The sequence below is a fragment of the Carcharhinus amblyrhynchos genome, chromosome 7 (assembly GCF_965287045.1).
Source record: "Carcharhinus amblyrhynchos chromosome 7, sCarAmb.v2.hapA, whole genome shotgun sequence".
In the NCBI taxonomy this organism is placed as follows: Eukaryota; Metazoa; Chordata; class Chondrichthyes; order Carcharhiniformes; family Carcharhinidae; genus Carcharhinus; species Carcharhinus amblyrhynchos.
In genome coordinates, this window is record NC_137330.1 from 53,453,211 (window position 1) to 53,466,535 (window position 13,325).

Below are 13,325 nucleotides of genomic sequence, written 5' to 3' on the forward strand. Positions count from 1 at the left end.
ACAGGAAGGATTTGAACGCATTGAAGAAAGTGCAAAAAAGTTGTACAAGAATGGTTCCAGAAATGAGAAACCTCAACCATGAGGATCAGTTGGAAAAATTGCAGCTTCTCCTTGAAGAAAAAGCCTAAGAGGAGGTTTAATAGAGAGATTCAAAATCATGAAGGGGATAGACAGAGAACATGGGGTGAAACTGCTCTCACTCAAAAGGAACAAGAACAAGAGGGCACAGATTTAAAATGGTTTGCAAAAGAAACAAATGAGATGTGAAAAAAAACTTGCTCACACAACAAGTGGCTTGGGTCTGGAAGGCATTGCCTGGAAGTGTGGTGGAGGCAAGTTCAATTGAGGCATTCAAGAGGGTATTAAATGATTATGTGAATAGAAATAATGTGTAGGGCTACGGGAAAAAGGCCAGGGAATGGCAGTCAGTCATGATGCTCATTTGTAGAGATAATGGCCTCCTCCTGCACTATAACAGTTCTGTGATGTATTTGAGGGAAAATTAGACAAGCTAATAGACAATGGGTTAGAAGGCTATTATTATTTGATTTGATTTATTATTGTCACAATAACATACAGTGAAAAGTATTGTTTCTTGCATGCTATATAGCCAAAACATACTGTTCATAGAGAACGAAACGAGACGATGCAGAATGTAGTGTTACAGTCATAGGTAGGATGTAGAGAAAGATCAACTTAATGCAAGGAAGGTCCATTCAAAAAGTCTAATAGCAGCAAGGAAGAAGCTGTTCTAGAGTCGGTTGGTATGTGACCTCAAACTTTTGTATCTTTTTCCCAAAGGAAGAAGGTGGAAGAGAGAATATCTGGGGTGCTTGGGGTCCTTAATAATGCTGGCTGCTTTGCCGAGGCAGTGGGAAGTGTAGACAGAGTCAGTGGCTGGGAGGCTGGTTTGCATGATGGATTGGGCTATATTCACAACTTTTTGTAGTTCCTTGCTGTCTTGGGCAGAACAGCAGCCATACTAAGCTGTGATACAACCAGAAAGAATGCTTTCTATGGTGCCTCTGTAATATGATAGATACTGGTAAGGAAAGATGGAAAGAGGTTCAAATTGAGCATAAACATTGGCTTGTACTGGTTGGGCCAAATGGCTGTCTCTGTATTGTTTATCCTACGTGATTGCTTCTAATCTTGATCAACACGTCGGCATTCATGGTTAAACTCGTGCACAAAGGGTGTCTCGATGACCCAGTTACAAAAAGATTGTCACAGCTATGGAATACACTCCGACATATTAGCCAGTGCTTCAACCAAAGAGGAAATTGAGGGTGAGGGAGGGACGCTGCAGTGGAGAGAAACTCTGCCAAAAAAAACTTTCCAAATAATTTCCTCACTTGATGGTTTTGACATGCAGCTTATTTGACTTGGACATAGAACATAGAACATTACAGCGCAGAACAGGCCCTTCGGCCCACGATGTTGCGCCGACCAATTAAAAAAGCAATGACCCTCTAACCTGAACCAATCCCTTTCCATCCATAAACCTATCCACGGATCTCTTAAACGCCCCCAAACTAGGTGCATCTACAACTGCAGCAGGCAGGGCATTCCAATCCCTCACCACCCTCTGGGTAAAGAACCTACCTCTGACATCCGTCCTATAACTACCACCCCTTAATTTAAAGCTAAGTCCCCTCGTGCTAGCTTTCGCCATCTGAGGAAAAAGGCTATCACTGTCCCCCCCCTATCTAAACCTCTAATCATCTTGTATGTTTCAATAAGGTCCCCTCTTAGCCGCCTTCTTTCTAACGAAAACAACCTCAATAGGATATTATTTCTTTATAGCCAACCTTGCCTTGATTTCTACAGCAAAGTGTTTATAGAAAAAAACCATCTGTAAATGAACAACAGGTGTTTCTCTCAGCTCATCACTTATTATAAGCTGTAAACTATGTACAGTATATTAAATTTTCTTCTGTTCAGATGTAATTTGTAACTATTACACTCCTTAATAAAACCCTGTCTGGCAGAATTGGCTATAAAATGTTCCAAATGCATTACCGATGCTGGCTGAACTCATTTCAACAAGTCAAGGTAAAGTATACAATTTAATTTGGTCTTGTATAAATCCAAATATCAGATGCTGGCACTGCAGCTCATGGAACAAGCGCACACAAACTGTTTTAAACAAAGGTAAAGAAGTTCCAAATTTTAAATATTGGCAGTCAACCAAGAAGTAAAGTTAACTAAAGTCTCAGATGGGAAGTAGTGGCGTAGTGATAATGTCACTGGGCTAGTAATCCAGAAGCTTAGTGGAAGCACTGGTTCAAATCCCACCATGGTCAATGATGGAATTGAAAATCTGGAATTTAAAGCTAATCTCAATAATAGTGACCGTGAACCATTGTTGTTTGTCGTTAAAGACCCAAAGAAATTTGCTGTCCTTACCTGGACTGACCTAAGTGTGACTCTACTTCTGATCGTCAGAAAAATGATGGAAGATGCTGTTGACGATGCTATCATGCAGTATTTACACAGTAGTAACCCGTTCAGTGATGCTTAGTTTGGGTCCTGTCAGGGTCACTGACCCTATTACTGCCTGTGTCCAAATATTGGAAAGCGACCTGGACTCCAGAGGGGAGGTGAGAGTGACTGCTTTTGACATCATGACAGCATTTGAATGAGCCTGGTATCAACGATCCCTAGCAAAATTGGAATCAATGGGAATCTAGGAGAAAACCCTCAATTTCCTGTTTACTTAAAGCACTGGCTCATATGTTGGGATGTGTTACATAGATGCTGACAATCTCAGCATGGTTTGGAACAAAGCCTCTTTAAACACTGGTCCAAATTTGGCCATAAAAGCTTAATTCCAGAGATAAGTTGAAAGTGATTGTTGTTTACATCAATGCAGCAGTTGACTGAATATGTAATCAAAGATTACAAGTAAAATTTAAAAAAGTCAAAGTCACTAGGAATTGAGGGCATGGAGAGTATACTGGGAAACTGTCCACTAGTCGGAGCTGTGTCTAGGATACAGAAAAATGGCTGTGGTTGTTGGAGAGCAATCAACTAAGCCTCAGGACATCACTGGAGGAGCTCCCCAGTGCAGTCTCCTGGCCAGCCATTTTCAGTTGCATCATTTTTGAAATTCCTACCATCTGAAGGTCAGAAAAGAGGATGTTTGCTGATCATTGCAGCGTTCAGTACCATTCACAACTTCTCAAAATGAAGCAGTTCATCTCTGCATACAGCAAGACCTGGATTACATTCAGGCTTGAACTGACAAATGGCGAGTAGTGTTTGTACCATATGTGTTTCCTACATTTTCACAATGGCTGAAGTAACTCATTAGCTGTGAGGCACATTGAGATGTCCTAAGGTCGGGAAAGATGCTAAATGAATGCAAGTTCTTTTTTTCCTATAAAAAGGCACCCAAAATTGTGCACTCTTAACTGAGACTGAATCAGTGTATTGAAATCATAAGTCATTTATAAAGTGAGCAGAGTAAAAATAGCTTCCTCTTTTGAGAGTGGAACTAGATGACTGATAACCAGAAATAATTCTTTATAACCTGGTAGTAATCAAACCACTCAGATAAAATCCAGTTGATAATTTTTGCTGATAATCTTTGGTATCTGGAGTTTCTCAAATTATGTCCTTTATTTGTGCATCATCATCACCCCCTCCCTCCAACAGAGGATTCTAAATTTTATAACAGATGATGAAGACTGAAGATCATGTATAAACATTCCGAGAAATAAATTCAGTGACATTGAAAGTGGGAGAAGCTCTCCAACTCTAAATGAATATTATTGGCATTTTCTTTTCAGCCTCGAGGTTTGTATTATTAAGTCGAATGGAATCTTTAGACATCACTTCATTAGTTACATGAAAACATAGCTTAATTCAATTTAATTTAAAAATGGAATGCCCTTGGTCAAGAATCAAGATGTAACATCACTCTAAAGTGCAAAAACTAAAACGTAAAATAATACCTCCGAGGTAACCATACTTCTAACAGGAGCTTTGACAACGTTACTTAATTTTGTTTGGATGTTTTGCACTTTTGGACCGTTATCATTCTGTCATTTTTAACATCAGATAAAATACCCCCCTCCCTCATTGGCCCATAAAAATAAGTATTAGCAAAAGTTATGTTACTGTGTTAAAAGGCTAGATTTTGCAGTTAGGTTGTCATCCGAATGTCAGCGATACGGAAGTGACTGTGGTGGGGTGCCAAGTACAATCTTTCTGGAGGTGGCCCAATTAAGAAACCATCTCCTGAAGCCCCATCCAGTTAAGAATAGTGAGCAAAGCAGGGATGTGGTGGCCCAATCATCTTCATTGTCAAGCCAGCAGCCCCCCACCTTGAAGAAGTGGGCACAGCTGAGGTTGGTAGGAAAGTGCGAGGGAGCCTCAGCTTGGAGGCATTCTCTTGGTTGCCTGCAGGAGTCTTCAAATGTGGAGTGGGGAGGGGGTTTGCCTCCAACAACAACAACATGTCACAAGTTGATCCTCAATTGAGGCAATAAATTGCCTTAATTGGCTGCCCATCTCTGTGACGTAGGCAACTGATCCTAGTCCCAGCCCACCTTGGGGAATTCCTCTGGAAGCAGAAGTGTATTTGGCATCCATCCCATGTGGCTTCACTCCACACCACTTTTTCCCTATTCAATCCTCTGCCACTATGGGGCTGGAAAAATTTAGCCCAATTTTTGCAGTTTATACAAGTAGCTCTCAATTCGTCAGCTGGCTGCACTCAATTGGGTTATCGCCGTTTTAAGTATATTTGTAAGGTACTAAAAGGAGCTATATATTGTTTAAAGGGCAGACACCATCATTTTGACAGAAAATACAAGGATGAAGTCATAAATTTACATTGTAATTGCTTTGATAGATGATTGCCATTTGCCCTGACAGGATGCAAGTTTCTCCTGCCAGAAATGACACTGCTCGCCTCAGACACAACCCATATGTCACTGACAAATTGCAGCTTGAGCCAGTGTCAGCAGGGGCATTTGCTTCTGTTTGCTTGTTTAATAGTTGGAAATTGTAGTGTGCATTTTCATAGACTATTCTAAAATAGCTACAATAAGTCCAGCAAATATAGATAGGATATTAAATAATACATTGACCCTCCTTACTCTGGGTAATTAATTTGATGACTGGAGCACACTCTGATTTTGTATTGTTGTATGAGTTACTAAGTCAAATTGTCTTATAGGTGATTAGGAAGCAGTTTTTGTTCTTAGCTTTTTAAAAAATATAAACCTTTGCATTTAGATATACAAATGTCAAATCCCCTCTTGGTATGAACAAATGATGCATATATAATTAAATATGTCTTGCACAATTGTTCTGATAATTCTTCAAAATAGTTTTACTGATAGAATGGGTTTTACCTAAAATCATTGAACTGTATGAGGTCAATAATTAATTGTTAACATTCCTGAAACCAGTATACTCAAAAGACCATGCCAGCGTTATAGTTAAGAAAGGTCACCAATGCCTGTACTTTCTCAGAAGACTAAGGAAATTTGGCATGTCAGCTATGATTCTCACCAACTTTTACAGATGTACCATAGAAAGCATTCTTTCTGGTTGTATCATAACCTGATATGGCTCCTGCTTTGCCCAAGACCTCAAGAAACTACAAAAGGTCATAAATGTAGCCCAAATCATCATGCAAACCAGCCTCCTGTCCATTGACTCTATCTACACTTCCTGCTGCCTCGGCAAATCAGCCAGTATAATGAAGGACCCCATGCATCCCGGACGTTTTCTCTACCACCTTCTTCCTTCGGAAAAAAGATACAAAAATCTGAAGTCACGTAAACCGACTCAAAAACAGGTTTTTCCCTGCTGCTGTCAGACTTTTGAATGGACTTACCTTGCATTAAGTTGATCTTTCTCTACATGCTAGCTGTGACTGTAACACACATTTTGCACTCTTATTTCCTTCTCTATGAATGGTATGTTTTGTCTGTATCGCGTGCAAGAAACAGTACTTTTCACTATGTTAATTCATGTGGCAGTACTAAATCAAATCATTCATTTGGCACAATTCTCTCAGTTATACCCATGTTAGGCTTACTCAACAGCAAAAACTTGGACTTTTATATAATACTTTTAATGTAAAATATTTGAAGGTACTTGACGGGAGTGCTATAAAGCACAATGTGACACTGAGTCCTATGAGGCAATAATAGTGTAAACGACCAAAGGTTTGGCTAATGAAATAGGCCCTGAGCAGTATCTTGAAGGAGCAAAGCAAAGAGAGAGATGGAGAGGTGTAAGGAAGGAATTCATGCCTTTAGTGCTAAAGACATTCCGTCAGTGGTGGACCACCTGAAATCAGTATACTCAAAAGACCAGAATTAGAGAGGTGCAGATATCTCAAGAGAGTTGTGGATCTGGAGGAACTTAGAGACATGGAGGGACAAGGCCATGGAGGAATTTTGAGAACTGGGAGAATTTTAGAATAAAGGCATTGCTTAACAGGGATCAGTGCAGGCTAGCGAGCACGGGGATGATGGATGATTGGGACTCTGCATGCAACAAAAGAGTTTTGAATGACCACCTATTTATGGAGAGCAGAAGTTGGGAGATTGGCCACGAGTGCTTTGGAATAGTCCAATGTAGAGGTAAGCAAGGCATGAATATGCCTGGTATGATACGCTGGGGCATGAACAGCAACAGATGATGTTATGGAGGAAATAGGCATTCTTGACAATGGCATTATTATGTGTCAGATATGACAGCAAGGCTTCAGACAGTTGCCAGGAAGAAGGATTGACTCGATAGCTAAGAAATAGTCTTTGTGGTAGAGATCGAAGACAATGGCTTTGGTTCTCCCAATATGTGGCTGGAGAACATTCCTGCTAATTTGGAACTGAATGTTGCTAACACCTTTTGTATTTGCAGCTTTTTAACAAACTTCAAAGTTGTGCAAGTAAACTTGTCAATGAGCCTTTTATTTAAATCCAATGTTCTTTATGTAAAATGTCAGTTTTGCTACTTATTGCATATGTTAAGTGTGTTTGCATTCAAATACTCAAGTAAAGCTATCATCAGATGTACACTTAAGGAACAAGAATGTAACTTCTGTGCATTCAGACATTCTCCTAACAAGACAGCACTTCTATGTTAAGAAAATGAAATACAAAGGTTAGAAATTCAGAAAGCTAATTCAGGGGAAGGTGATAACACATCGTATTTTCATCCCTGGGATCTAGGCTCAAATTCAAAGCAGTCTGGTAGGGACTTTGTGAGAAGAATTTGGACAGACTTTATCCTTTGTCTATAAACCACAGATTCTAAGCATAAGGCTGCTGATAGAATGACACAGTTGGGACTAAATTTGAAATCTTTTTACTTAAAATAAGAGCTGGAGTAGGACAAACAACCCTCCAAACTTGACCAGCACTCAGTAAGATCACAGCTGATAATTTACATCAACTCCACTTTCTCATCCTTTATTTCTTTGTCCAAAAATCTTTCAATCCGTGTCTTGAATATACTCCAAAACTGAGGATCCATTGCTCCCTCAAGTAGAGAATTCCCAAGATTCATAACCCTTTGAGTGAAGGAAGTTCTCCTCATCTCAGTCCAAAATGATCAACCCCTTATCATGAGACTCTAGCCCCTAGTTCTACAATTCAGCTAGAGAAAGCAGTTTTTCATCTATGCTATCAGATCCTTTCAGAATTTGTGTTTTGGTGAGATCACCCCTCATTCTCCTAAATACCTGAGCATATAGGTCCATGCTACTTAATTACAGCAATAAAAAGAATGGCTGGTCTGTGAATTAGAACAAAGATAATTCTGCTGAAAAGTAGTTAAGGGCAGGATGTATTGTTTAGATGGAGCAGAGGGAGCTGTAATCCACTCTAGACCTTGCATACATGGTCTATAATTATTACAGGTGGCAAATGTGAAAAAATATTCCATTCTCTAAAGTATGATTTGCTTTGATAGGAATTAAATTTGGACAACTTGTGAAAAAGTGTTTTGTGCAGTGAATTGGTAGTAACCTGGAAGTGGGAGCAGTATGAGAAATCTGGTTTGGGTGTGTAGTCCTGCATTGTTGGTCTCAGTTGTACTGTTGTACGAAATACTGACACAAAGTTAAACATCAGTTTCCTCCTCAGAGGAACATAATATACATGTGAGAAGGAGGAGTAGGCTGTTCAGCCCCTCGTGCCTAACCCACCATTCAATAACCTCAACTCCATTTTTCCGTGTACCTGAGATAACCTTTGACATCTTTGCTTATCAAGAGTCTATCTAGCCTATACGCCTTAAAAATATTGAGACTCTGCTTCCACCGCCCTTTGAGGAAGAGAGCTCCAGAGACTCATGACCTTCAGAGAAAAGAAATTCTCCTAATCTTGGTCTTAAATGTGCAAACCCTTATTTTTAAACAGTGACCCCTAGTTCTAGATTCATCCTCTCCACACCCAACCTGTCAAGACACCTCAGGAAAATGTATGTTTCAATCAAGTGTCTCTCACTCCAGCGGATACGAACCTGGCCTGTTCAACCTTTCCTTATAAGATAATCTTCCCATTGAGAGGATTGAATAATGAGAGAAAGATCATACCTGCAGCTTGTTCAAGTGTGATTTATGAGAGTCTAATTAGAAGATCAGTTTAAAAGCTTGGAAACATTTAACATTATTGCAAAATTAAATTCTGCATTAAAAATGTGTTGTATAATCAGTGCTACCATCACTGTCATATGAATAAAATTGCATATCAACTACCTAATTGTGTAAAGACAGGAGATTTGAAGAAGACAACAAATCTTTTTAATAATGGGTGCATGCTCATGTGCAACATTTGCTTGTGTATAAATGTAGCTGTTAATACTGGCATAGGTTATTGGATCAACCTAACTAATGTGAATTTGATTGCTGAACTCTGATTCAAGCATCAAGTTTTTATCCTGAGAAGGCTTTGAACACCATTAATGATTGATTGCTCCTTGATTTTGCAGGTACTTTAGTTGGATGCAGTGATGTAGTTTCACAGCAGCTGATTGAACGGCGAGGATTTGCAAATCATGACACAAAGAGGACATTCAGAATGATTGCTGTTGGGTTGACATACGTGGTAAGTCTTTCCAGAGTTGTATTCAGAATACAATAAATATGATGTGCAAGATGATAGGATTAGAGTTTATGTTTAAAGTACAATGTCACGCAGTAACAATTATTTTTGTTTCCCCTTTAACAGAAACATTTCCCAAACTACTTGTTCAGGTAGTGATTGGGGATGAAGAGTGCTAGTAGTTGTAATTTGAATATTGGATTTAATTGAACAGAGATCCTGAAAATATTTTTCTAAGTGGTAAAAGCAATTTAAATCACTAACTTCCAATTGTTCTGCAAGTTTTACCCTCATAATTAAAATGAGCAAGTTGGAAAGAAAAAAAAGCGGGTCTAACTTCAGAGTAACTATTTCAAAGATTCAGCCCAAGACCCCTCCCCCCAACACGACCCCTGTTATGATACCAGGCCCATCCTCCCCAGTCTGATCTAGCATCAGAAACTGTCCACTCCTGACCCGACGTGACACTAGACATGACATCACGAGCCCCCTCCTCCCACCATATAGAACCCCGCTGATGTCTGAACCGCCATCCCCACATCTTGTTCATTTACCTTTGAAACTTACCTTCTTCCTTTCAATGGTCCATTTAAACCTACCTGCTTGACATAGTGCCATAAAAAAGAGGGCATGTCCTCCTCCGCTGCACCCCATTTACGCTCCCTTGCATCTCGGAGCTGCTTCACTGTTCCTGTCTCAGCCAGCCTGAGTGAGGATGCTCAGATAAGATAGGGGCTTTGGAATTCCAGCAAAGGTTAAAGTTTATTTATTAGTGTCACTGGAATGAAGTTACTACCATACTCCGATGCTAGTTCAGGTACACTGAGGGAGAATTTAGCATGACCAATGCACCTGACCAGCATGTCTTTCAGACTGTGGGAGGAAATCAGAGCACCTGGAGGAAACCCATGCAGACTCCGCACAGACACTGACCTAAGCCTGGAATCGAACCTGGCGCTGTGAGGCAACAGTGCTAACCACTGTGCCACCATGTGGCTATGGAGTGACAATCCACTGGTGATTGTCACACTGAGGAAGTAAAATGCGATAATGTTGGAAAATCTGTGCCGTTTTGGGCTCCGTTTCATAGAAAGGATATCAAGACAATAGAGAGAACACAGCACAAATTCACTGTGGCCCTTCCACTTTCTCATCCACCTCTGTCACTTGGCAATATCACCCTAAAAACAGGTGCAGCTGATGGTGCGAATGAGCAAAAGGAAATTGCAGACTTGTTGAATAAGTAGTTTGTGTCAGTTTACATTGTAAGGTATTGTATTCCAGGGTAATATTCCTGACATTCTAAAAACGAATCAAGCTGGAACTCACCAAAGCAACAAATTAGTATTAGGAAAAGAAACATTAAAGACTGACACATCTCCAGAACCTAATGGTTTCCACCCGTGGGCAGTAACACCTTAGCAGCAACTGAATCTTATTATATAGGTTGTACCAAGTAAAAAATCACCTTTGAAAAGTAATCTAAAATGATGAAGGTAGCTTCACATTTGCAAATATCTGATGGTATGATGCTTTCTGTTCTTAAAAAATAGAGGTGTGGGAGAGAGATCAGCTGAAAATACAGGAGATGGTGCAATTATAACTTTGACAGTTTTGACAATATTGATTCACTGTTATTCCTTTTGAAATTACAATTCATTAAGTTGATGTAATTGTGTTTTTTTTAATCCCTTACCATAGGGGCCAGTTCTTGGAGTATGGTACAAGGTTCTAGATCGAATTGTTATTGGACAAAACAAAACTGCGGCATTTAAGAAAATGTTACTTGATCAGGTCAGCCTGTGAAAAAACTCAAATTTGCATTTATCTAGCACTGTAAATTAGAAAAATATCTCAAACAGCTTGATGGAGAAGTGGGGAAAGGTTTTTGGGGGGGTAGGCAGGAATGTGGAATTGAGGTTAAAATCAAGTCAGCCGTAATCTTATTGGATGGCGAAGCAAGCTTGAAGGGCTGAATAACCAACATCTATTCCTAAGTCATATGTTTGTATGTCAGAAAGCTGACTTCGATTTGAAGGTTTAACAGAAGAGTTGCAATACTGTAGGAATAAAACGTTGCAGTGGATTATACTCATTTGACCTGGCACACATTCACATAAAAAGGCAATGCTTGCCACAATGGAAATGTATTAATTGTGTGCATGTGGATTTTCTTACATTGTGTAAGCCACTTCCACAGAGCATTCCCAGTTTAATGCTCTTTCTGATTCTCAGCTCAGTCATGTATGTTCTTGTGCTCTTGTACTTGTCAAGTCACTTTAGGAAATTGTAGGAAGAAGGAGTAAAATACCCGACTTTTTTTGTTCTTTCCAGTTTGCACTTGCCCCTTGTTTCTTGGCCTGTTTTCTTGCATTAGCTTCAGCCTTCAGTGGGCATTCATCAGAGGAAATATGGTTAAAGTTAAAGAAGGTGAGTAGCATTTACATTACTAAAAATTTTACCTAGCTGCAGTTTTTTTTGGTTGTGCTACATGAGGATCCAACTCCCAAGTTTATAACTGAGCTAACCAGGCTTCCGATAGAGTGTGGAGTGAATGCTAAGGACGGTCACTCATGCTGTACATGAAAAATTCAAAAGCAGAAATACTTTATGAAGCAAAATGTAACTGGGTATAAACTTAAGAAGGAAAAGAAATTGCAGGGCTATGGGAAAGAACAAGGAAATGAGACTTAATGCTGTAATTCTTTGGAATCGTCCCTTCCTGTGTTCTATGGTTTTTAATGAATATTTCATATGTTTTTATTTCTTTTAGTAAACTCTGTCCCTGCACGTACACATTTTTATTAAAACACACTCTTCATAAAATCAAAAATTATTTAACTTTTTCTAACAAGTTATGTTGTAATGGTTTAACTTTATGTTCCTCCTTGGAGGCTTGGCCTCCAGAGTCAATATTGTAAATGCATTACCATGCCTTATACAGTTTTTTGATTGTTGGGGCGGTGGGGGGAAGGGGTGCAAGACGATGCTCCCAAGATTAGAAAATGGCCCCTTAAATTGGAAGTGATAATATCCCTGCCTTTGAACCAGAAATCTCCAGGACTTAACGGCCAAGGGTGGCTCATTTAAAATGTTGCCGAGCAAGTTGAGTATCAACATGCACCAATGGCAGGCAGTAAGATGGGGGAGAGATCCATTGCCATCCATGTGTTGGAGAGAGAATGGAGCCTGTGTAATCACGATCTGTAGCTCCAGGCTTTCACAGGCACATAAAAATAAAGGATCCCTTCCAGTAATCTCAGTTGGCTCCACTGCTGGTGTGGATCAGATTGATGCTAACAACGTGGGATTGATCCCTATTCTAGCTGGAATGGATTTGAAACTTGCCTTCTTTACCTAGCCATGAGGGAGGCTTGTAGGTTGGATCTCCCGCCTTCAGGCAGAGAGCTCCAGAAGGAAAAGTAGTGACATAATGCAGTTTGTATCAGTAAAAATGGGTTGGAAAACTTAATACTTGGATGCCCTCTGAAGACATCAAGTGATGTTTAAATTAGTTTCTACGTGCCATATGGTTGATATATAATTAGATTATTAGATAATTAAATTGGGCAACACGATGGCACAGTGGTTAGACTGGGACTAGTGTTTGATTCTGCCTTGGGTCACTGTCTGTGCAGAGTTTGCACATTCTCCTCACGTCTGCATGGGTTTCCTCTGAGTACTCTGGTTTCCCCCCCCACAGTCCAAAAGACATGCTGGTCAGGTGCATTGGCTATGCTAAATTCTTCCTCAATGTACCTGTCCAGGTGCTGGAATGTGGCAGCTAGGCGATTTTCACAGTGACTTCATTGCAGTGTTAATGTAAGCCTATTTGTGGCACTAATAATAAACTTTATCTGTTAAACATAGCTTTCATTATAACATCATTGAAGTGTACACTATGGATGGAGGCCATTCGGCCTATCGAATCTGCCCCTTTTTGAAAGAACAATTTAATTTAGTTGAGAAACCTGCCAGTGGGTTCTTTACTATCATCCTACCTTCACTGGTCAGGGTTGGCATGCATTATGAGAATAGCCTATCAGACAGATGAGTGAAATACAATGTACCAAGGCCATCCTGCAGGATAATGGCTCCCCTGATGAATAGACCTAAAGTTGTCACTTTTGGCCCTGAGAAGTCCCCAGTCTACCCCAGATTACCCTGGAAGGGACAAGGTATCTCAAAACTTCGAGCAACAGGTGAAGCAGTAGCAAGATGAGTGACATTCACCACTAACAGCACTGCTGC

General features: G+C 40.0%; 1 protein-coding gene across 7 annotated transcripts in view; it reads left to right on the forward strand.

The window, feature by feature from the left end:
• mpv17 (mitochondrial inner membrane protein MPV17) overlaps positions 1 to 13,325 on the forward strand; it is a 57,562-nt gene that overhangs the window by 23,326 nt on the left and 20,911 nt on the right. For all 7 annotated transcript variants that reach the window (XM_080192316.1, XM_080192319.1, XM_080192321.1 and 4 more), the window contains 3 exons: positions 8,962 to 9,077; positions 10,776 to 10,868; positions 11,409 to 11,504. In XM_080192316.1, coding sequence (XP_080048442.1) covers positions 8,962 to 9,077; positions 10,776 to 10,868; positions 11,409 to 11,504 — 305 coding nt within the window. The remainder of the gene's footprint in view (positions 1 to 8,961; positions 9,078 to 10,775; positions 10,869 to 11,408; positions 11,505 to 13,325) is intronic.